At 49.7% G+C, this 24130-nt stretch overlaps 2 protein-coding genes across 3 annotated transcripts in view; one reads left to right on the top strand and one right to left on the bottom strand.

Moving 5' to 3' along the window:
• Window positions 1-24130, top strand: part of Cpsf5 (cleavage and polyadenylation specificity factor subunit 5) — a 90552-nt gene that overhangs the window by 18035 nt on the left and 48387 nt on the right. The window contains exon 2 of the mRNA XM_075704125.1: window positions 6392-6532. Coding sequence (XP_075560240.1) covers window positions 6438-6532 — 95 coding nt within the window. The 5' untranslated portion in view covers window positions 6392-6437. The remainder of the gene's footprint in view (window positions 1-6391; window positions 6533-24130) is intronic.
• MYPT-75D (Myosin phosphatase targeting subunit 75D) overlaps window positions 1-24130 on the bottom strand; it is a 426156-nt gene that overhangs the window by 383453 nt on the left and 18573 nt on the right. The window lies entirely within an intron of this gene.

Genomic DNA, 24130 nt, shown 5'->3' with positions numbered 1-24130 from the left:
GGGCGGGGCTTGCCTCGGGCACGCGTTTTTGCTACGTTGTTGGTGCTTGCGCGTTAATCCCACGTGTATTTCGAGCTTGAAGGCGTTCCGCAAACGTGGAACTCCGTGCGGTGATCGTGCGTACGTATATCTGAGTGGATGGCGTGAGCGCGGATTCTCGACATTCCGACGTCCAGCGCGCCGGGCAGTCGTTCGGGGTGCGCTTCGGCGGCGGCCAGTCCCGTTCCTCGACATCTTTTAAGGCGAAAGCCTTAGGTGGCTCATAACCCCGATGGTCTGGAAAAGGCGGCGTGCGGTACACAAGGTCACGTGGCCTCGAGCAGACGCGCTCGTGCCGCTGCTCGCGCGTTCGTCGTCGTTTTCCGCAGCCAGATCCGATGCCACTCATCGTGCCAATAAAAGAAAAGGTGAAGTTAAGATACAATTCTTTAAACACTCGAACTCAGGACCTTCGGTGGGAATCGAACCTTCGAGCCTGTGTGGAAGTCGAACCCACGACCTTTGGTGTTAATTAGGCCGCAATTAAGGTAGCGTGAACTGCGGCACATCGATCTCGAACCAACGACCTTTGTTGGGATAAAACGAGTAATAAAAAGTAACAACGCATTCGAATGAGAATGTCAAGTAATTTAATGAATGTATTAAGATCTTGAGAGCACGGGCTTTCGCCTTTACCATCTTTGGCGTATATCAAAGTGACTCAATTGTTTAAGCCTTCAAAGGAACCTGACATATCGAAGGCATGGGAAAACGCGATCCCGCACAAACACTTTAAGGCTTTTACGTGAAAAACATAAGTTTGTGACATTAATTTTGAGCCTGCAGAGATCACAAGCTTCTATGAGCCACGTCATGAACCATCAAACCATAACGATACCGCGAGCCAGGTGGACACTTAGGGAGCACGTGATGCCCCGAATTTTTCCGAACATACCTGGGCATCTGTCGAAACCGAAGGTGCCCAAGTCAGCAAGAAAACCACCTAAAGTAAGGTCAGTGGTTCCTGTCCAAGTTGCTTCCTGCCAGAGTGATGGGGGATTTGTGCGACAAAATTGAAGCGAGTGGCAGCATGGATGGAGGTGAACGCGCCGAAGTCAGCTCGTTAAACTGCGCCCTGGCTTGCTGTTCTGCAGGACGGTATACATTTGAGTCGTGGAATGTGAAGGCTTCGACCATCCAGGTTGTTATCTAAGAGCTCAAGGAGTCCGGGGGCACTGTACACATTGAAATTGCCGCTTTTTCGGACCCTTCTTGACGCCCTTGGGGACTGTGATGTGACAAGTGTCGGTTGTCCCGTTCACAAGGGCACCACTAATGTAGATCTTCTATTCATACTATAGTGCTACGAATGCATTTTGCCGCAAAATATAGTTGCAAGAGCCTCAGATCTTCAGAAAAGGTCGCATCTGGCAGAAAGAAAGCAAAACTAACGCGAAGGCTTCCTGTACAGCTCCGTCACTGTAAGTAGCTTTCCAATTGTAAATATGCCCCTGCAAATAATTCACCTGCTACATTTCCTTTCACAACATCAAATAAAAGTGACAAGGCATATTTTCTTGCTTCCTTGCTGGTTGTTGATTTTGTAGGCTTCCCCGCAGTTTTTGGCCGCGCAAGACGTGTTCACGTATAGTTGGAATATGATTGAGCATTACGGGGTGCTCGGTTGATTTGGGCAGTACACTGGCGAAAAATAAACATCACTTACAACAGGAAGCGGAATGAAGGCATGCGCATTGTGCAGTGTTTGCTTTCTTTCTTCTTTTTGTCCTGTCTCACGTGCTGTTTTTTTGTTGTTGTTGTTGTTGTTATAATATTCAGATAGAATTAAAAGGCGCTTAAGCCAAGTAAAATAAGAGCGAATTTGCGTTTCCGCTTCGTGGATGAGAAAGTTAAGGGAATGTGGTAGTCGCTCGGCGGTCGCCTTTCAGGAAGTGGCTGACGACGCGCCGAGACCGATCCGAACGCTACCGCAGCGCCGCCACCTGGTCAGCGATCGCGGCGACCCGCTCCGCGCCACTGGAAGGCCGCGCGCTTTGCCAACTGAAAGTACGCAGTGCACGTCTGAGTCGCCGTACGCGAGGTCACACTGGAACAACTAATGGCGTTAAGTCGGAAGCATCCGCGTCAACGACCATATCCTATGGTTCGCTCTTATGCAGCGTCCATTGCGAAGTGAATTCTACCTGCGGTGTCAAGTGGACAGGCTATATACTTCGTCGATTGGTGCTAAAATGCGGCGCCATTGCAGCGGCGAGTTAGTGCGCGGGTTGCGGACGCGGATCTGAATAAGCACAAGCATTTTTGGAGCGGACAATCTTTCGCCATGTACATGCATGAAACTTTGGACACGTGTCTTTTTCTTTAGTTCTTACACGTGGCGCAAATAACAATAACGAAAAAATCCGTTATCATTTTCTTTTGTTTTTGAAACGCAGCATTCCATTTGGTGTTTTGATGAGAAAAATATCGACATTATAAGATGCGGAAGAAGTCATTTGTTCGGACTCACAGTGGAGCTATGACAAAGCGAGTAACGTGTTCCCTTCGACGATGTTTTGTAGCCGGTGAGCGCAGGCGCCGTAATATCCGCTCCTCCGGAGGAAAATACACAGAAATAGGAACGGGCGAAAGGAATGCGCGCAGGCGTGCATACCATGCAAGTAGCGATGCACCCAAAATAGCCTTAAAAGAGACTTCTTTCCGCAACCCCTTGTCTTTCCCACAGCGCTTGCGCGCCATCCACAAAGCCCGCTCAGTATGCAGCTCGCGTGAGCGGAAATGACGCAACGGAGTACTCGCCGAAAAGAAAGGAAAAATAAACAGTCGGGGTGGATCCAGGAGGCCGATCGGCGGCAATGCAACAATCGCGCAGGAGCCACGGCGACGCTGGCCACGCGGCGCACTTCCGGAAGCGACCGATGGCCGTCGCAGACAGCGCGGCAGGTCACGCCCGGGTCTCCACACCGCCCGCGGAGCGGAAGCCGAAAGCGGCCAGCGAGCGCGCGCCGCAAAACGCGTAGAGAAAAGCTGGGCGCGCAGGAGGAAATTCCGCAGGTTTGTCGCCAAGTGCGCATCACGTACGCCTACTGCTTCGCAGAAATTTCCGGAACTCCGGTTCAATCTAGGCTTTACCCGCCACGACTGTTCAGTGTCCATGGCGTTGTACTGCCGAGCACGAGGTCGCAGGTTCGATTCCCGATCGCGGCGGCCTATTCCGGAAGGGGCGGAATGAAAATAGGGTCGCGTACCGAGCTCTCAGGAGCCCTTTAGAGGACGTGATGCAGTAGGTGGGTGGCGCTCCGCAACAGCGTCCCTCAATATCCCTCGAGGATGTTAAACCCCATCAATCACCACACTGAGCACTCACTTTTTATTTTATCCACAATACTGTTACTTTCCCAGGCTTCGCGGGTGCGCGCCCACGTTTTTTTCTCCGAGGCTTCCGCGCTTCCGAAACACTGAGCCATACTGAGAAAGATATAATAATAATAATAATAATAATAATAATAATATTCAGTTGCAGTTCTCGAGGACATTCCGTGCGCTGTGGTGAAACAAAACGAGGCTTCCTTCTTCAGCTATATCCGTAGAGAGCGCTACGCACAAAACGCCCATTCAGAAGCCCAGACGCGAAAATGAGTACTCAGTTGTGCCCTATAATACAGCTGGACATTTCATTTCACATTTTCGACAGTTTCATGAGCTGTAAATGAAATACATGGACGCACAAGGCAGTGCCATGCCCAAGGGTCATCTGCAACGGAAGAAAAACAAATTACTGCAGAATAAACTCCCTACTGGGACTCGCCGGATAGTGCGTGAGCTTTTTTTGTTTTTTCATTCGCTCATGATGCGCACACGTCTCCGACGAATCCGAACGTGACTGGTGGTCTGATGGAGACATTTGCTTAGTCTCTGCAGCGCCGCTCCTAGGTCGTGAGCGCCTATCTCCTGTGGGCGCAAGCGGCGCGCTAACCACCCACGTTCGCACTCCCCCCACACCAACCTAGAAACTGAGCAAACGTCGCCGTCACGTGGCCAAGCGTGTCCCGACACGTCTCTAACCCATGCAACGAACGAATGAGAGGCCGAGCTACGCACACCACGTCTCACTGTGTCGAGAGGATGACGCAATGTCCCGCAACTTTTGCAATGACTTGTTGCAATTACCGAATTGGTGAACCTAATTAATTAGTCGGGATATTGGACGAAATTATAATCGTAACTAATCTGCACTGTGGTTAAGTAATGTAATATGAAGTGATCTTCATTAACCTTATTAATCATGATTGGGCTTAATGTAATCACAATTATTTTAATGAGGCGTAAGTTATGTTAATCACCCTTAATTCGTCATGATTACCTTTAATCAATGTGATGTTGATCATTAGTCTTAATTAGTCTTAAATACCGGTAATGTTGATTAGGCCTAATTGCGCTACCGTAAATTATTTATAACGTGAATTAATTAATCTACATTAATTTTCATTTCGCAGACTATTCTCGATTGAGCGTCACGACGCTTAATTTCATCGTAATTAATCTTAGCAACCTTAATTACTCTTAATACGCTTTCAGTAATCCCTATATATAGCCATAACCATAAATTTCAATAGTCCTACGCAGTCAAAGGCATTCTCATGTATATCCCCAAAGGACCCCATGCATACTTATAGGGTGTTTCACTTGAGCCGAAATGCTACGTAGCTGGACAGAACAAAGGTAATGTTTGCCGTCCCTTGGAGATAGATTATTTTTGCGCTCCGCCTAAATGACTAATTAGTCTTAATTAGTCAATCAACTTTTCATTGAATAGTTGGATGAAAAATGTCGATGAGGAATTTGTACAGCAACACGAGAAACTCAGACAGTTTTCTGTTGCTCAATACGAGCTACATAAGTGTCTTTCCGAGCGTAAAAGAAGCCCGCGAGTACACTGTTAAGAACGGCCCGCTGAGGTGCCAGTTTTGCCAGCCAGTTGCGACAGCGGCGTCAACTTTTCCTGGAACGCCACCGCAAACCTCTAGCCACGGTGTCACTAAGTCGACTGCGTGTGGAGAACAATACGCGCGCCCTCGACTCTCCGTCGCTGGAGCCAAGATGAGTTCGACGAAGCAGGCTTTGTGCCTGAACCCGCCACCGCAGACCTGGTCTGCTGTGAACAAGGGAGTTCCCGAGGGAACATAGTTCGAGGCCCCTTCCCACGCGCCGTTCAAGACGCAAGACAATGGGCAACCGGCGGCCGCGCTGCGGGGGTCAGCTCGGGAAATAAAAGGTGCCTTTCCTGACGCAAGCCCCGAGTTCTACGAAGTCCGTCTGAAGCCGGTTGAGGACCGTGAACCTGTGCGGAAGTGTGTGTGTGTGTGTGTGTGTGTGTGTGTGTGTGTGTGTGTGTGTGTGTGTGTGTGTGTGTGTGTGTGTGTGTGTGTGTGTGTGTGTGTGTGTGTGTGTGTGTGTGTGTGTGTGTGTGTGTGTGTGTGTGTGTGTGTGTGTGTGTGTGTGTGTGTGTGTGTGTGTGTGTGTGTGTGTAACCCCTCGCGCAGAGAGGCGACTCGTTTACGATGACTGGTCGAACGTTTCCTTCACCTTGGGATCGAGGGAGGACCGACTGTTTATAAACCACTGTTGTGCGGCTGCTCAGGGTACTTTCTCTCGCAGTCATGTTAGACTGATGAACTGCAACGTCCTTGTGTAGATACTGTAAATAAACCCATATTCCTCGTTCTCGATGAGAAGCAGTCCTTCCCTTCAACAACGTCCTCAGCGTGGATAAGTTGGACGACGGCATGGGCCAGCTACCTTCTAATTCATGCCGGACTCCAATCTTGACAACTGGTTACGAGCGATGGGATTGAGCCCCCAATCCTAAGAACACGTAAAGTGCCTCAAGCGACCAGTCGTGCGGCAATTTTGCATATATTCGCGGGCTTCTTTCACGCTCGCAAAAAACACTTATGTAGCACGTACTGGGCAACAGAAAGCTGTCTCAGAGTTTCTCGTGTTGCTGTACAATTTTCTGATCAAAATTTTTCATCTAATTATAATAATTGATAAGTTGATTAACTAATTAAGACTAATTATCCAAACAGGCTGAATGCTAAAAAATAATCCGAGTATCTCCAAGGGACCGCAAACAACATTACCTTGGTCGGGTGCAGTAACGTGGCATTTGCATATTTTTTAAAGTTTGGCTCAAGTGAAACACCCTGTAAATGGAGCGCATCGCCTTATAGACAAACCGACGGACGGACATATTTTCGAGCGATACAGCCCGAGAATGCTTATGCATTAAAAAGTGAATTATACGACACGTTTGTCAACCATCAATACACGCGTAAGCGGTGCCATATTCTGGGCATGCGTAGCATTCCGCCATATTGCCGTGTTGCAGCGAAACAGAGGACTTCACCGCTGGGCGCCAGTCGCATCACGGCAACATGGGACCGGTGCCGACAGTACCCGACGTCGCAGTGCCAGCAGCCACGCCGCCACTAAACAGCCGTCAATGTCTCCACTGTCCGTGGTCGATCACGTAAGTGACTTGGGCAGGCGAGCTCAGGCCCCAGATCAGGCGTGCTTAACCACGTAAAGCACAACGTATCACATGCGCTCCGCTGAGTTGATGCTTTACGTACTGGAAACTTAACGCACAGCCTATAGTAGTGTTTTTGATATGCTGAAGGAAGTGCCCCCCAAATGTGGATAGTTCAGCAAGCCAATTACTAGTTACTGCACTAAGCTATCACTAAAATTTTTTTTTACGGTTGTGCTCTTCATGGGCAGAAATAACAATGAAGTTGTTCTCATTTTCCTTGACGAGCAAACTGTGCTTGGGCACTGCAGGCTTAAAAATGAAATGCCGACTCGTAGTATTTTCCTAGTTGTACCGACTCTACCACACACTTCTGGCACATAAAAGAATGACACTTAGCAAGCATAAAAGTGGGTAAATATATTTCAATTTTGTACTAAAGTTTGTCTTGAAATGCAGGACCCGACGTTATATACATTACAGTGACATCATGATACAGTGGAAAATTGCTGACGTGTAGAAATAGGGCTAGGTATGATTATGTTGCTCATAAAAGAAAAACAAGATTGCTGCGAGTCTTCTGGATGTGCTCGCAAGAATACATCGATGTGTCATTGCGTCATGACGCGCTTATTCCTTCTGGGAACCCAAACCGATCCGTAGAGTATTACAGCAAATTATTTAAGACGCTCTGACGCTTGACAGTATCTTTATATAGCTTTTAGGGCTTGGAACAAATCGGAAATGTCAAAAAGTCTCAAAAGATTTGACAAAAAAGAAAACTAAAGCATCAACGCATCTTGCAAGAGAGTTGATCGATGGGTTATAATGACGCAAGGGTATCTTTGGCCAAATATCGCCAGAACTATGCATACATTCAATGATTTATAAATTAAATACAAGAATCGGACTAGAATAGTAAGGCTATTGAAGTGTGCTATATAAAGGGGCACAAATCTCGTACGTACAAAGGTGTAAAAGGCTTAGCTAAACAATGGTGTAACTATTATGTCAGACATTTCAACTGTATATGGGTTATATAGAAATATTTAGGTGACTATGAGCGATACTTATCTGTTATATTGCTATGTATATGTTACACAGTCTATTTTTAGATTTCAGTGATTATAAGCGATAATTTATTGCCACAAAGCCGTCAGCACAGTGCTTTTACCATGCAAAGAGCTGCGAGACCTCGAGGCATTCGAATGCCTCAGGCTCCTCACGTATGTGATGGAGCATGGTGGTTTGGATTGTAAGTAGTACGAAGAGTTAAAAGAACAACTCCGGCGTTTTTTTAAAAGGGACACTAAAGGCAAATACTAAGTCAACGCGGACTGTTTAAATACCTTTCCAGAAACCTCGCTACGCTTGTTTCGTGCCAAGAAAATACTTCGTTTACCAGAAAATTGCATCTGAAGGGTTCGAATACCCTTTTTCAAAATTCAAATCTCCCGCCACCCAACCGGGGGAGTGGTGACGTTGCATACACCATCAGTGCCCTTTGCTGTCATCGGTGAGTAAAACGGCGCCCCACAGACGGCGGCACCCAGCCAAGTCAGAGCGGCGGATTCGCCGCTGCAGCTGCTTTTTGGTCAAGTGGCGTATACTGTTCGGGAATCCCGCGACATAACATGGAAGTTGAATTCTCTGCTACTTGGCGTTTGTGCGAGTTTTGCGAGCCAGAAAAACCAGCGCAGCACTAAACGATCAAGAAAGTACTGAAACGCGAAAGCGTGGGCGGCGCAGAGTCGAGAGAACGAAACCTTTCGACCGCCCGCGTCGTTGTCAACGGTAATTTCAATGAGTTCTTTTTTTCTAAACATAAAATGGAACTAGACAAGTAGCATTTGATTTCATTTTATAAAAGAATACGAGGTTGTCTTTTACAACGAGTAGTTGAGCACTAGTGATATAATTTAACTGAGTGCTTTCGTCATCGGTTAAAAGCTTGAATGTCCCGGGGGAGTCTAACAATGTCCTGCATTTACCTCGATTTCTCGATTAAGGCTCTGTTCGCGATAACATTTACGCCTTAGAGATTCTCGAGCACTAATCTATCACTTTAGCTTGAGTTAGTATTTGCCTTTAGTGTCCCTTTAACCATATTAGGATACTGGAGGGTTTTAGAATAGGGCCCCCAAAGAAATAGCGTCGAAGACACTGCGCATGCGCGAGACGCAAACTGCGCTTGGGTTTTGCGTTGGGCACGCTATTTCACTGATTTAGCGGGAGCCCCAAAAGTTGCCCCAAAAGATGGCGGCATCCATCGAAGCGACGGCTCTAACCTACAGCACCAAACTGGGTTTGATTCGTGGTAACGCGTGAAGTTCGCAAGCTAGAAGTGACTGCGGTTATCGCTTTCTCTCAACTACCGTGTGATATGAAGACTGATTCATTAGACGCCGCCGATTCCGAATTCGATCCTGGATTTTATGGCTTGTAAGCCGAACACGGCTTAGCTTGGCTGGTGAAGGCACGTAAAGTTGGTTTGTTCAAAACTAAGCGCAACTAATTGCTGCTTACAGAATAACCTATAAATTGTAATTAAACGCGAAAGCACGCAAGTCAAAATTCCTATTCCTATCATAAGATGGTAAATTTGACTTATTATTTCTAATAGCTTTTATTTGACGCCGTAGTGGTGCTGCCAGCGCAAGACGCTATCCGCAAACGCAAAGCCCTATTGTAAAGCTCTTCACTCCTGCGTGCCCCAACGCTAACACCCGCAAAGCTCTTTGGGGCCCCAAACTATTGGGACCCCTATTCTCAAACTTTCTATTCTCACTTTCAAATGGCATTGACAATCTTATCACGGCTGGAGTGGTTCAATTTGCTTAGAAATTTATCAATAATTTGAAATAACCAACAAACAAGATGCCGAAACCGAAACGGATAGCTGCTTTGTGTGACGTCACGATGAGTTAATGACGTCAGATCCTGCACTGCCATAACGTAAACACGCAGAAACCGTGCTATACACGCAGTACACGCGGCGCTAACGCTAAAGAAGCGGAGCTGATGTCTATCGACGACACAGGGAGCTTTTACAGAGTTTCCAAACTAGACAGCGGCGATTTAAGTATAAACCCCCATGCAAGCGATCTTGCGCGCGACAGTGACAAGCGATGCGATGGAGATGGCTGTTCGCTCGTCGCCAAGCCGTACCCCATGCGAGCGATGATGTTGAGTAACGTCTCACTGCATGGTGTTACCGGTATGAGGGCAGCAATATACGCGCGTTACGCATGCTTTATTAATTTAAGTTTATGCATTTTACTGTACAGAGCAGCATAAAATATTTCTTAAGGTCTTGCAGTAGGTTCTTACCCTTGCACGTATAAAATTTCAATTGTTTGCTCCTTCCGTGCGACAATCAGTAGTACTTGAGTGATGTACATCCAGTTCCGGCTTCGCGCTATTGGCTAGTCGCTCACAGCACCTCCGGGCGACGAGTGACGAATTCTAAATTTTTAGAACCGAGCGATCTGTTCAAGCGACGGCCCGTTTTGTCGCTCGAAGCCGACGCTCGTCGTCGTCGAGCACAAACTCGCTCTCATGGGTTTCTCATGGGGTTTAGGCCCGAGACGCATGGTGCGATTTCGGGTGCGATCTGTGGTACGACCAGTCGCATCGGCAGCCGCACTCAACGGCTTCTCAACCGAATCTGCCGCATGCGGCGCCGAATCGCACGCCGCGCAAGCAGCCAACTTGTTGAATATCGTCGTGCGACTGCCGCATCGGTCGGACGACCACAGCCAATGACAGCGCCGGTAGCGTGAACGTCATGGCCACGTGGTAGACGCGGCGGGGCGGGGCCGACGAGCGAGCGCCTCGCCGCTCCTATCGCATGCGCGCGTGTGTTTCTACCTGGTCGAAACGCTGGCCTCTTTCGCCGCTGACGGCGGCGAAAGAGGCGAAACACGAAATAACTGATAGAATAAAGTGACCTCGAACGAGTGCGTATTATAAAACGTTGTGCGAAGTAGTAAATCGTTGGCGTGATTTCTACTCGGAAGCGGTCAGCGCAGGCGCGCAGCAATCGTCTATACGAAGCGGCTCGCCTGACTAGCGTTTTACTCATCGCTACTAACGGCGTCGGCAAAGCTTATATTTTCCCTTGAGAGCAACATAAATGTGCAGACATTCATTGTGCCGGCGAATTTAGGCGGTTTATTACGAGCTGCGGACGCATCGCAAGGGCTCTCGGCCCCAGATAGACGGCCGGCGAGCTAGGCCTACACCGTCTACCAGCGATCGCAAGCTCGCCAGGCATGGTCGTTCGCTTCCGTCGGCGCCAATGAAATCAAATGTGCTGCAATTTAAGTGTGACATAACTGTGTACACGTTGTGCCGACTAACATAGGCGCTTCATTATACGAGCAGCAAGCGATCGTGTCACAAGCGCAACCAGTGTCGGATTCGATGGCTCCTGGCCATCGGCGGCTGTCAACGGATCCGATACTGCTAACGCGGCCTTGCGGAAACACGTCTGCAGTGCTCGCATAGACGTGTCTATATTGTCATCGTTTGTTTCAAACAAGATAGCTGTGCAAATACGGTTGCTTTCACTTTCTGTTCGAAGTTACGCAGCATTCCAAGCTCCCACGCAGGGGCGCCGGTTCTGGGCGGAGCTACGCGTCGCTCGCTCATTCGCACCACGTGTTCCTAATCGCCGCATGCCGTACGACCGATTGCACGAAAAATCGCACCATGTGTCTCGCGCATTAGCCTTTCAGCGACGATTTCAGCGACACTGGCGGTGTAGTCTCTGACGTCACAAACACAGAGTGGCGAGTAGGAAGTCATGAGTCAGGAACGCAACCTATCTTTAAAATTCATTTTCAGGAAAACTAAACGACTTGCAGCCATATAGTATGGCACAGATAATCAGAGTGCAAAAGAGAACATATATTCAAAATTTTATTAAGGTCAGTAGGCGTGGAAAAATCGCCGGAGTTGTCCTTTAAAAACTGGACATCGAAGAGATTTGACAAAGGTGAACTACCAAGGTTCCTGCTGCACGATTTCTGTTCGTAAAGAATCGCGCAAATGCACTTGAGAGCAACGCTTACCAGACAAAAGACGCGTCAGACGCGAACTTATGCCCCTCTGTCGGCGGTGACGTCGCGCTACCTCCGGCGCATCGTCGCCGTGCAAGACCAGCTTCCGTTTTGTTGCAAAGCCGCTATAGCACATCCACACAACATATCCGCCATTGAAAGAAGGATATGGGTCTTTACGTGCCAAAACCACTATCTGATATGAGGCACGGCGTAGCGGGGGACTCTGGAATAATTTGGATCACCTGGGATTCTTTAACCCGCACCCGAATCTAAGTACACGGGTGTTCTCGCATTTTGCCCCCATCGAAATGCGGCACATCCGCCATACGCGGCCTTATTGGTCGCGACTATTCAACGAGTGTGCAAGACGCACCTCATCGTTCTGCCCGTCCGACGACATCAAATGGTAACGACAGGCGCACTTAGCCGTACGACGTCTTTTCTCCGCCCTTCTTGACGAGAGCCAGTGACGTCTCCCGTTAAAGAGATTCTTCTCGCCGCGCGAGTATACGTCTCGATTGCCGTCGTCCTTGCGGCGGCTCGCTCCCAGCGATAGGAAACAACACTGGATAGTGGCGGGGAAATGGCAAGTGCGGACACAATCCGAACCGAGCCCAGAGAACTGAGCCACCAAATCAACTGGCGCTGTAAAGTGCGCGTAATTAACAGCGAAGACGTCCTTCGCCCCAAAGTAACCTAAGCAAAGCACAAGCGCCTATTTCGATCCCACGGTCTGCGGTGGCGGAACGAATTCGCTGGGCAATCAGCGAAGCAGCAGTATAAGGAAGAGAGCGCGCTCTGCTGCGGATGCCGAGCGGGCAACCGGCGGCTTCGCTGTCCGCCGGGACGCGCGCTCGTTGCGCTGCACCGCGGGGCCTCCCCGCTGCTTCGTCGCCGCTGAGCCAGACGCCGATCCTATAAGGAGCGCGCCAGCCTTTCGCGCGATGGAGCGCCTGCACACGACGGTGGTCGTGGTATGCGCGTTCAAGTGACAGCTGCTTCGGGAGAATTAGCGCCCCGGTTTGCACGCTAGTAACAATACGAAACTCCCGCTCACGGGTGCAACGCATGCGCAACGGCTGCAGCGATCGTGCCGCACACCGTCGCGCATACTCCGCGAATGATGCGATGGATAAAACCAAACCGCGTACTTCCGCACAGTCCGGAATAGCCGGGACACCTTCGGATGTTTTTCCCTGCAAGCAACGGTTAAGCGCCGTCATGCACCCCGGTGCAGACGAACCGTGCACATTGAATCTTTGGAAGAAAATGCGCTGCTCGTTTTATTCTTTGAGGCGCGCGACTCGAGAAATAGGCGGGACGAAGAGGGGTTTTAAAGAAAGAACGAAGGGGAAGGGAGCGACGGTGTACCGCGTGAGGAAATGAGGTGCACCTTCAGAACCGCACTCTAATGGTTCGGGCAAGAAAAACGGGAAGAGCAACAGCAGCGCAAGTGGTGGCGCAAGCGCGGGCTTTCACGAATGACCAGACATAAAGCAGCACAAAAACCTACCGCCAAGGCGGGCAGGCTGCCGCGGTGCTGCACAAAGCACCCTCTGCATTTTCCAAGGCCAAAAAAAAAAAAAGCACGGCTGCTACGGTGCGCGAAATCCGGGAGGCAAAAGAACTGGACCCGCATCGGGCAACGACGCGGTCACGCGAAAGAGAGAGCGGCCGCCTCCGCCGCAATGCTCACGCCTACGCGCGCTGAAGAAGAGACGCCATCCAGCGCAAGAGCGCCGCCGATCCGACGACCACGGGGGCAGCGTCGTGGAGGTTATCAGGCAAGCCACCAGTCGATGAGGCCAGGACAAGCACAGCGTCGGGATTTCCTTCTCTTTATTTCCTTTGAGGAGGGCGGTATTCGTGCTTTTCGCTGAGATTTTAAATCGGGAAGTAGGGAAAATAAATTACAACATTTCAACGGAAGCGAATGAGCTACGGCAAATGTCGCTTGCGGCGATATGCCAGTCGAGCTACATATAGCAAGGCAACCCCGCTTTTAACGGAAGGACTAGCGAATATGTATACGTTTCCGCTCGATATATCCAATGTTTCGATATATAATACGACCCGTGTATAAAGTGAGAAACGTTCGTTGCACAACGCTTCGTCACAGAGGAGAAAAAAAAAATTATGGGGGTATGGAAGCGGAATGCACATGCACCCTGTCCCCACCTGGCCCACAATGACCGCCCTATTGCCCCGCAATCGCAACACTCTCACCGGTACAGCAGTAACAAAAAGAAATAAAAACCACGCAATCTATTGATGCCCGATAGAACTCTGCTCAGTTGGGTCCGGCCCTTCTGGACGGTGCCTCACGCGGCTACCTCTTGAAAAACAATTACCCACCGCGGCTCTTCTCATGCCGCTTACGGCATCGGGACTCAAGGATATATAGTCCGAGACCCTCCGACACCAGGCAATTCCCGTCGACTGCAACTACGCACAGCTCAATTATCGATAGACGGATGGATCAGTGGTTGTCCGCGACAGCGTGCACAGACGGTCGACGAACAATTTGCCCAGCGCAGAGTACTATACCGCCGGCTCTGCCGTAAATGTCGATCGTGGCGATGGTTTTTACTGAGCCTGTGGGTGCGTACCAGTAAGGTATACGTTTGTCCTCCGTGTCTCATAAATGTGGAGATAGGAGACGGATAAGCAAACCGACTTGACTGTGTGCTGATCCGATATACCTCACACCAGAAACCGAGTATCGTGTTGGACGACAGCAGGGTTTTCGTTTAATTCGTTAAATAAGTTGATCAAAATGAGTTCGGTACACAAACAAACATTGTAAATATCGCTTAGTTTTACTTACAAGTACGGAGACAATGCGGACTACGGCGCACAGTACTGAACGCAAGGACGTGCCCGTTATTTTTTTTTTCATCGCGCGCTCCTGTTCGTTGCCCGAAGCACAGCGAGTATAGTACATAGCGTGAACATCACCATCCTATTGTAGTGTCAATTTCTTTCCCTCTCTCCCACTTGCCCTGACTTCGCAGTTCCATGGCGAAGCGTCCCTCCTAGGCGCTGTTACAGTTGTAGGACAATCCCAGCGCTGACACCAGTTGTCAGGATTGGGGGCTCAATCCCATCGCTCGTAACCCGTTGTCAAGATTGGAGTACGGCATGAATTAGAAGGTAGCTGGCCCATGCCATCGCCCAACTTATCCACGATGAGGAAGTTGATGAAGGGAAGGACTGCTTCTCCTCGAGAACGAGGAATACGGGTTTATTTACAGTATCTACATCAGTCTAACATGACTGCTTGAGAAAGCGTATCAGTCTAACATGACTGCTTGAGAAAGCGTATCAGTCTAACATGACTGCTTGAGAGAGTGTCCTGAGCAGCCACACAACAGCGGTTTTTAAACACTTCGTGTTGCCTAGATCCCTAGGTGAGGCAAAACGTTCGACGTCATCGTAAACAAGCCGCCTCTCTGCGGGACAGTTTAAAATTAAATTATGGGGTTTTACGTGCCAAAGCCACTTTCTGGTTATGAGGCACGCCGTAGTGGGGGACTCCGGAAATTTGGACCACCTGGGGTTCTTTAACGTGCACCTAAATCTAAGCACACGGCTGTTTTCGCATTTCGCCCCCATCGAAATGCGGCCGCCGTGGCCGGGATTCAATCCCCGCGACCTCGTGCTTAGCAGCCTAACACCATAGCCACTAAGCAACCACGGCGGGTGCGGGACGGTTTACACACACACGTACGCGCTTTCACTGCACTCGGAGCTGACCTTCGCAACGCCACCGTCGTGTTGTCCATTGTCCTGCGTCCCCGTAGCCAGGTGGTCACGCCCCGACGCAAGCCGGCGCCTCTAAATTCCAGAGCGGACCTCGCACAGTGCCTCCGCCCCTGCCCACTGTCTGGCGTCTTGGTCGGCGCGTGGGAAGGGGTCTCAGTAGACGTTCCCGCGGGCTCAGTAACAATAGTTGGTCCGCCGATCCCGTTTAGTCACAATGGCGACGAGGCTAGAGCGTAACGGTGGCGTTCCGAGACAAGGTTGCCGCTGCTGTCGCAACTGGCTGGCAAAACTTGCATCTCAGCGGGCCGTTCTTAACAGCGCACGGACACTCAAATCGCAATACAGGCAAAGCTTCGCAGTCCAAGTGAGAAATCAAAGGTCTGCTGCGCCGTTTGACATGAGCACAACGCAACTCGCTGCGAAGTGAATGCGATCGCGGAAGCGCACACGTGCGATCAGCTTTGAATGCGGACGTTCTTTCTCGACTACGTGGTTCACACGTGGAGGCAAATGTGAATAGCGACCATTAAACTTATATGCAAGTTGTGCAACTAATAAATAAACATTACTAACGAGTTAAAACCTGACAACCAATTTCGCCGATTCGGCTCGACAGCTCTGGCCTCATGTCCGGTCAGAGAAAGTGGTCCGTAGTATAATTTTGTGCCCTACGTGAGATTTGAGCAGCTGTCTGACGTCACGTTGCCATTTAGACCAAGGTTGATTGTTTCAGAAAGGGAAACCATGGTTTAAGAAAAATGCTGTGATAAAAAAAAAAGAACGCAACTTTACTGTCGGTACACGCTTGCACTAAGCCCTGCTTCATGCGAAAATGGAAGGCGGCGGCCTTTACTCTTTAATCGCAACCACAAAAATACATCCCTGTTCCCTCCCAGGCTCAAGCTTCGAGCCAGTTGGACATCAAGGCGGACGCATGCACGCAAAGAAGCCACGAACGTTGTCGTCATCGTGAATTCGGGCGCTAACGCACACAACTGCACTTCACTCTCCTCTCGATCACTCAAAAACAAATTAAATCCTGTGGTTTTACGTGCCAAAACCTCGATCTCATTATTAAGCAGAGGCCGTAATTAAAAACTCAGGATTAATTTTGGCCGCCTGAGGGTTCTTGTACCTAAGTTTAAGCTCATGATCATTCAGTCACCCGTATATCTCATCGTGGGTGCAACGCCGCATCCTCGTCAAGAAGTTTTTAGCCGCAAGTGCATTCATTTTTATCGACATGAGGACGGGGGACTTCATGACGGGACATGTGCCCTATGAATCGTTCAGCTGACTGCTTCAGCACCACAACATGTTGTGACGATGCTTAAACACCCGCCCCAGGCTGTCGGGACAACTTTCCACTTCAAGCTAAATATTCATCGAGCGTAGTGCGAAGTTTTCTCGATTTGTGCTCCTCGATTTCGGTGTTCAATCCTTAGCGTTCACAATTGTCTAAGACAGTATGAAAGCGCAGCTTGCTTCCTCCCACTGCAGAAATATGAGAGCAGGCCAGACGACTACGCGCACACTCGTCCTCCTTGCTAGCTTTCTATGCCATACGCCCCGCAAGTCTGCACCCCTCCGACCCGTCCTGTTCCCCGCCATTGCCAACTATACGGTTCCTTTTCTTTCACGCTTTTCTTTCTTTTCAAGCTTTGATACTGCGCGCTTCATCTCTCCATACAAGCCACCAGCCTGTTTCTCTGCATGTGGCTGTAGCTAATCGAGCGGTCACTATTTATCCTACAGTATCACTGCTCAAGCCGTCTCGTACACCGTAGACGGCGTAACAATCGGCTTAATGGGCAGCTCGCGGTTCGGCGCCGTGGGCCTGATGCAACGCCGGCGCTGCAGTGATACACGAGGCGCAGTCTCGCGTTACCTAAGCGCGGCCACCTCTGCGCCGTCGTCGACGCGCCCGGTGCATGCGACGACTCCGGCACGCGTGACGTGCGAGCCTACGCGGTTGAGGCCGATTCCCGTGCAACGATGGCGAAATAACAACAAAAAAATGAAAACTTACACTGCGACCCACAGCACACGCGTCGTGCCGCGATGAATGGGAAGAACGAGTGGCGAACGTACCGCGAAAACCCGCGGAAGCGGCGATGCGCCGACTCTGCGGAGGTGGCCACATGACCCCGCGCCGAAATAAATTAGTAGCCGAGCATTGCTGACTGACGCATGCATGCCGCGTGTTTCAGCAATGACCAAAGTTAGAGTAAATGTATGTTCTCCGCGAAACGTTATTCATGGCAGTGTGCGTCAAGTACTGTGGTATAACCCACAACGAATAACTGAACAGTACACTCGGCAACAAATGTTCAGAGAACACCGGTTCCACGACAACTGTGAATACTGCTCTGTTACGGCATGGCCCTTCCAATTTAATGAATCACTGCGTAGGCTGAACGGAGTTACTGCTACAGATGGAACTTAACCTATGTGACCTGGCTTTGCGCTCCTTCAGCTTTTTCGCAAATCCCGTGTCCCGTGAGGCTTTTGTGGCCGACTGTACTTTTTTTTTTTCTATGACCCCGAGCAATATGAAAGCGAACACCCAATTTGAGTAAGGGAGGCAGCAATGCTTTAACACACATGCACCGCATAAAAGAGTTCAGCGAGCCCGCGACCACCGACACTGTCAGTGTCAGGAGCCGCCAGTCTGCACGTGCAACATTCTACCATAAATTTTAGTCCCACCATAACGCGACGTACAAGAAAGGTGCAACATTTGCCCGGCTAACACGGCTACCAATACAGATAGACGTACTGTGAGCGGTTAGGGCGTTCAACAGAAGTTGAACCACGACAAGAACGAAACTACTTTTATGTGTGTGACAATGCAACAGAAGACAAAAGAGAACAATGTGCAAACTAGATGTCAAGCATTATAGTATAAGGAAGTTTGACTTATTGACTGCTATTTAGTAGAAATATGGCTAAAGTCGAGACATTTGGCCATCCCCGACTGAGTGAAATCAAGCATCGGGAGATTTACTCAGTAGGAACTGCCTCGCTAAATTCGGCACGGTTGGCAATTCTAAATGTACATCTTCGACCAGGAATAACCACGCGTGTGACGCCCAATTAAACAAATCTCACAACACTATTAAGAACTGCGAACACAAGATTTCGCTTCGTAGTTCATCGTTTCGAGGTGTTACTCGCGTTTGGCACTGCATAGAAACGTCTCCCATCGTCTCTTGTTTCGTGAAAGCGTGACCTCCGAGTTCGCATGCGCAGGTTTCAAAGCCTGGGCGAGCGATCTCAGAGGTCATGGTGAAACAAGCATGCATTTACGCACGCCGAACATACGGCTACTATGGAAGCCTTAAAGGTAATGACTGCTCCGATTATGTCATTCTCGAATAATTCAACGTGCCCCGAGATGTCAGCACGAGCGCAATTATGCATATTGCCCATTTCGAAATGCCGGTACAGGTACGGATTCTGCTGTAGCTCGTGTACTATACTATACAACGAGCAGCAGTAGTAGCTATACTAGGCCACAAACAAAAATGCGAGTGGAATCGTGTTTCATGCAATAGCTTCATCGCTGAAGGCGTCATCCGTTGTACGAATGTCAGCCCGATCAGATGAGCGGCATTAGTACAGCAGAGCCGACATACCGAACAGTAGATCTCCTAAACATCGACACGTCTGCTCAGCGCAAAAGACGAGGGCGGACGACAGGACACAACACAGGCACGTGCATGAGTTGTGCCCTATCTTCTGTCCTCGTGTTTTGCGCTGAGCAGACGTGTCGATATTGAAGCACCAACTCGCCCAAACTTCCAATTCATCTTCTAAACGTTTTCTGACCACGGCCAAGACCGACAAGTGAGTTGATTGGTCAAATACAATATCGCTGAATTAGACATGCACGGGGAATTTCCGCTCTAACCGCTACCCAGGCCGTTAAAGGCGAATATAAAACGGTACCCAAGACGGCTGGGACAATAGTGCGCTTTAGCATAGTGAAACCTAACTACACCGTTACCGTTCCAGCTTCGCGAACGTGCACTAACTGGCCCTCGCTGGTACCGGCTAGGTGGGGAGCTGTGCGAATTAGCTAACGCAGTGAGTTCCGCTTTTGGTAATTTTAGTTTTATATGTTTGACGTAATAGTTCTGCGGAAACCCGCAAGGTGGAGAGAAGTAATTAATGACGGGAAAATGACGTAGCCAAGTGCTACAAAGGAAACCCATACGGGTTCCTCGAAAGAAAGTTTATTTCGAGGAACCCGTATGGGTTTCCTTTGTAGCACTTGGCTACGTTCGGGTGGATGTCTCATTTTCCCTTTATTAGTTTTATATGTATCCGTTATCTGCAGTCGAGCGATCGGAACTACTACGGCAAATTAGCTCTGAAGGCCGGCGCAGGGGCAAATCTGGGCGAGACTTGCTCAGCACGCGACAGAAGCAGGCATGAGACCTGGGCTCGAATTCCCGAAAATTCTCTTAAGTGCCTTCTGCGACTGGCCATCCCCGATCATCTCGTTGTCACGGCGACCGCTGTCGTGACTGGCGGGAGCCCACGATTACGCCGGCCAAATGAGAAGTCCTGAGAACTAAGAGTTCTGACGCACCACATGCAAGGCCAGAACCTGTCGTTCAGCGCCGCATCCTTGAGAGGACGACCGCGCCTTCAGCTTAGCCACGGCGTCACTGCAGGCGCACAGAAAGCGAAGTCTATATGCCAGCAAAATGTGACACTGGGCCCAGAATATCGCGATAAAATAAATATGCGTCATCAACACGTGACGTCGCACAGATGGTATACCGGCTTCTGTCACCTGCCTTCTTGAGGAACGAGGAGAAATCGCTGCTTTACTCACGGAGAACTTTCTGTGGCAATGAAGGGATAAGCTACGAAGGCGAAGCTTCGCGCGCGTGATGGCGCTCCTGAGAATAGTCCCAGAGCCGCATTCGCGTTTAAACTGGGGAACAGGTAAAAAAAAAAAAAATCTTATTTTCTATAGCTTTTCTCTTAAGGACGTAATATACACTACACGAAGTGTTAAATGTTGATATTATTATTTCGCACTGCTCTTTCTTGTTTCAGGCAAATTCGAAACCGTCGCAAGTGGGAAGCTATACGGTGATTTACTATCTGTTCCGATAAAGAAAGCGCTGTTATAGAGTGGCCTATGCGCTGTCAAGCTCTGACGGACTACCTGGCGCACTAACGCTTGTGCATAAAATTCGTCCCTGTAGCGTTCCCTTCATTGCCTCAGAAAGTTGTCCACGAGTACAGCACTGTGGACAGCGTCTGCACTTTGCGACTACCAAATCTCCCGCGAAACGTGATGACGAAGACCAGACAATAATTTTGAGACTCCTACTTCAATGAATGTGTGGATTCAAAGCAGGCTCGGTACGAGTAGAGCGTACTAAAACGGTCATATTCCAGTACACTCCAGTACCAGCAAAGTTGTGCCACGACGCGCGCCGCTACCGTGCGCATACTTGAAGCGTACTAACAATTAATTCTAGAGGCCCGCAACTGACCAGTGGTTTGGCCATAAAAACGTTGGAGCGCAGATGAGAACGAATTCTCAGGATGATCGACATAGTTCCGAGATTTTCATGCCCGAACTCCGCGAAGAAATGCATTGGCGGTCCAATTACTTTTGTGCTTCAATGCATAAAACGACGCTTTCTTAAAAGAAAGTAGGTGGAAAAACAGTGCAGTTTTACCGCAAGTTTGTTGGCGCATATCTCGAAGATGGTGTCATCCACATATTATTTTAAAATGGATATGCCCAGCAGGCTCATCGGCTAGATCTTGTAAATTACAATATGTGCCGTAAAGTAACTAATTAGCAAGTTAATTATCGAATTTCTGTTAATTACTTGAATACGCGTTTTCGATACTTCCGTGCTAGTAATGTCCACATCTCTCAATCCAGCTGAAGGACTAGAATTATGTTCTCTTCAACAGACGATTTAAAAATCGCGTAAAACTTAAAAATTAACACCCCGTATATAAAGCGTTCATACAACTACACTCCTAGAATGCAATAGTTAATGCAAAAACTACTTGTGCCAACTTGCTACGAGAACGCGTCTTTCACGCTCTACTCCTGCACCTCGCCGTTTAACTGGACGCTGTTAACGATGTGAAAACAACTTCATTACTACAGGCAATGAGCAGCACGGAATAAAGTATTAGCAGCGAGAACGACGAGTGCAAAATCGCAAGAAGCACCTGCCGATTATTGGCAAAGAAATTTATCGAAATTACAATCAAGGCAACATTGTCAACGCAAGGACGACCTCAGCTTGGCAAAAAGGAGGTGAAAAGCGATCGCTACTGTGCGGTCAGTTCACGTGCCGAGGTGAAATCACCCACGCGCGCACGCTCAGATCAGAGGAGCCGGCGTGCAGTGCCTGCACAGTAAACGGTGGCCGTGCCAACCGATCAACGAAAACTGCGTAGAGAGGGGCAAGTTTCAGAGAACTCGCAAGGTTGCACATGGCATTAACGCGCACTGACGTCAACAAGATCGTTGTTCCTACTCTTAGCTGTGCAATTCAAATACCACGCATGCGCAAAGTTACACGGACGTGAGCACTCGGGGTTGTGCTTTGCAGCAACCCCATTTTCTATTCTTGCCATATTACAGCGAAGCTGTCTATGGCTAACTTCTGGAAAAATCGTGGCAGCGAACAGAAAACGCCTTGCTTTTTCAGATGTATCTGAAAAAATATATATATATTGAAATTGGCCGCTAAGACGACTCTATCAATATGCCGAGTTTTTTTTTTTTTTACTTGTCATAATTAGTCAGCTCACAGTGAAGTTGTAAACGTTACACAATTCCTGTCCGCTGTCAATACATGGGCATCTTCGGAGGGAGCATGGTTACAGAAAACGGCTGTGATTTGTTTTATCGAAACTATCCCGAAACAAATTATATGACCATTTGCCGCGAACACGACTCTAACATTAATCCGAGTTTCATTCATTCTTCATAATTGCGTAGTTCACAGTGAAGCTGTAAATATTGCGGAATTCCCGCCTACCGTCAATATATGGGCTTCTACGGAAGGGAAACCGACAGCCCCATGCTTGTCCGCTAGAATAAAGCTCGAGTCCCTCCACGTCTCATTCAGCTGATTACCCAGGAAGTATACTCGATTGCAAATTACAAACAGCTATGTTTTGTTTCGTGCACTCCTTTGGACTGCGCCCCGGTCAACGCATAACGTCGCTCGCGTCGAGGCTCGGTTTACGTCGACAACACCTGAGTGTTTTTTAGAGCGATGTCGTAAAATCAATTCGGCGGTAGCTCTGTGCGTGCATCAAGTAGTGCGTTACGTAGTGCGCGCCTGACATTTCTTTGTATTTTGCATAAATTACATATACATAATTATATGCACCGTCAGATACCAACAAAGCTCTATACTAGCACAATTTATACCACCATAGCAGCTTCGCTGGTCAGCCACCCTCACAAGGTGGAATGGCTGCTCAATTTTTTTTCTTTATTCTTGATCAAAAGACTATCTCGGCAATTAATGATGAAGGACGAAACGCAGGGAAAATAAAATAGGTAATTGCAAAATGCGGCAAATCGCTTCCGCGTAAGGGACTGCGCCCCAGACGAGCGCGCTCTTCATCAAAAGACAACCCTCTCGAAGAGCTGCTGTGTAGCCGCCGAGAGCGAGTTGCACTGTTCCGAGAGCCCGCGCGGAGATCAATGCCTTGACGCCATCGCTCGCAAACGCGGACAGATCGAGCGCGCGCATTTCTGACTCAGTCTTCCTGACGAGCTGCCGGATGTAGCGGGCGCTAAAAAAGCGGCGTATCAGAAACTCGTTTGCGCCTGACGCATCAGAGCGTGGTGGGATGGTCAAATTTCGCACCGGGACGACCGGATTGATGGGGCACAGCGCGCGCACATCGTCGGACGTGCGCAATGGCGTCCTGGAGCCGAGCGCCTTTTGTGTCCTACAACGCGGCTTTACAACACCTCCGCGCATCGTGAAAGACGCCAGAAACTCCCACAACACTCGCTCACACTTTATTCGTGCTACCGGCAGCCACGCTCGACGCTTAAGCCCCGCGCTCGACGCTTAAGCCCCGCGCACGCAGAAAGCTGGGGCGATGAGATGCGCGCCAACGCGTCTGACGCGGCGCGCAATGCATCTGGTACGCGCTCGGTCGCGTCGGCAGACTACCGGGTCAAAGCAGCAACACACACGCAGGCCGATCGACACGCCCTTTTGTCACCCACACACATGCGGCGGCGAGGCAGAATGCCGCCGGCCATTTTGAGCTCGTTTCAGACTTCCGCACCGGAAGGAAGGCGGTCAGATGGCAGAGAGGACCGATCAAAAGCGCTAGCCAGCAGTAAAACGGCGCGCACACGTGCAACGGTGAAGCGCAAAGTCAGGCGGTCCCTCCGTGCCCCACACGCAGCCCGCCGCGGAGACGGCGCGCGTTGGCGCAGCCCTGTTTCTCCGCGACAAACCCCACGAGCAAGCGCGCTGGTCATCGCGTGCTCCGCGTGGGCGGAAAGCACGCTTCCCGAGAGAGGCGGCCCCGTTTCACGCCAGCGAGCAGGTGTTCGGCGCGCCCGTCCAGCTGCCAACCGCTGCGAGAGAAGCGGCGTCTCACCATCCCGCATGCACAGGCGCGGGTGACAGCAAGCTGCGTTAGCGGCTATGGGGTCCCAAAGCAGCAAGATGAGCTGAGAGATGCCATGTATAGAGAGGGCCACCAGCTGCAGGGGTTCTTTCGCGCGCACCCA

The sequence above is a fragment of the Dermacentor variabilis genome, chromosome 1 (assembly GCF_050947875.1).
Source record: "Dermacentor variabilis isolate Ectoservices chromosome 1, ASM5094787v1, whole genome shotgun sequence".
Taxonomy (NCBI): Eukaryota; Metazoa; Arthropoda; class Arachnida; order Ixodida; family Ixodidae; genus Dermacentor; species Dermacentor variabilis.
Note: the sequence above shows the minus strand (reverse complement) of the source record. Positions and strands in the feature narration are given on the sequence as shown.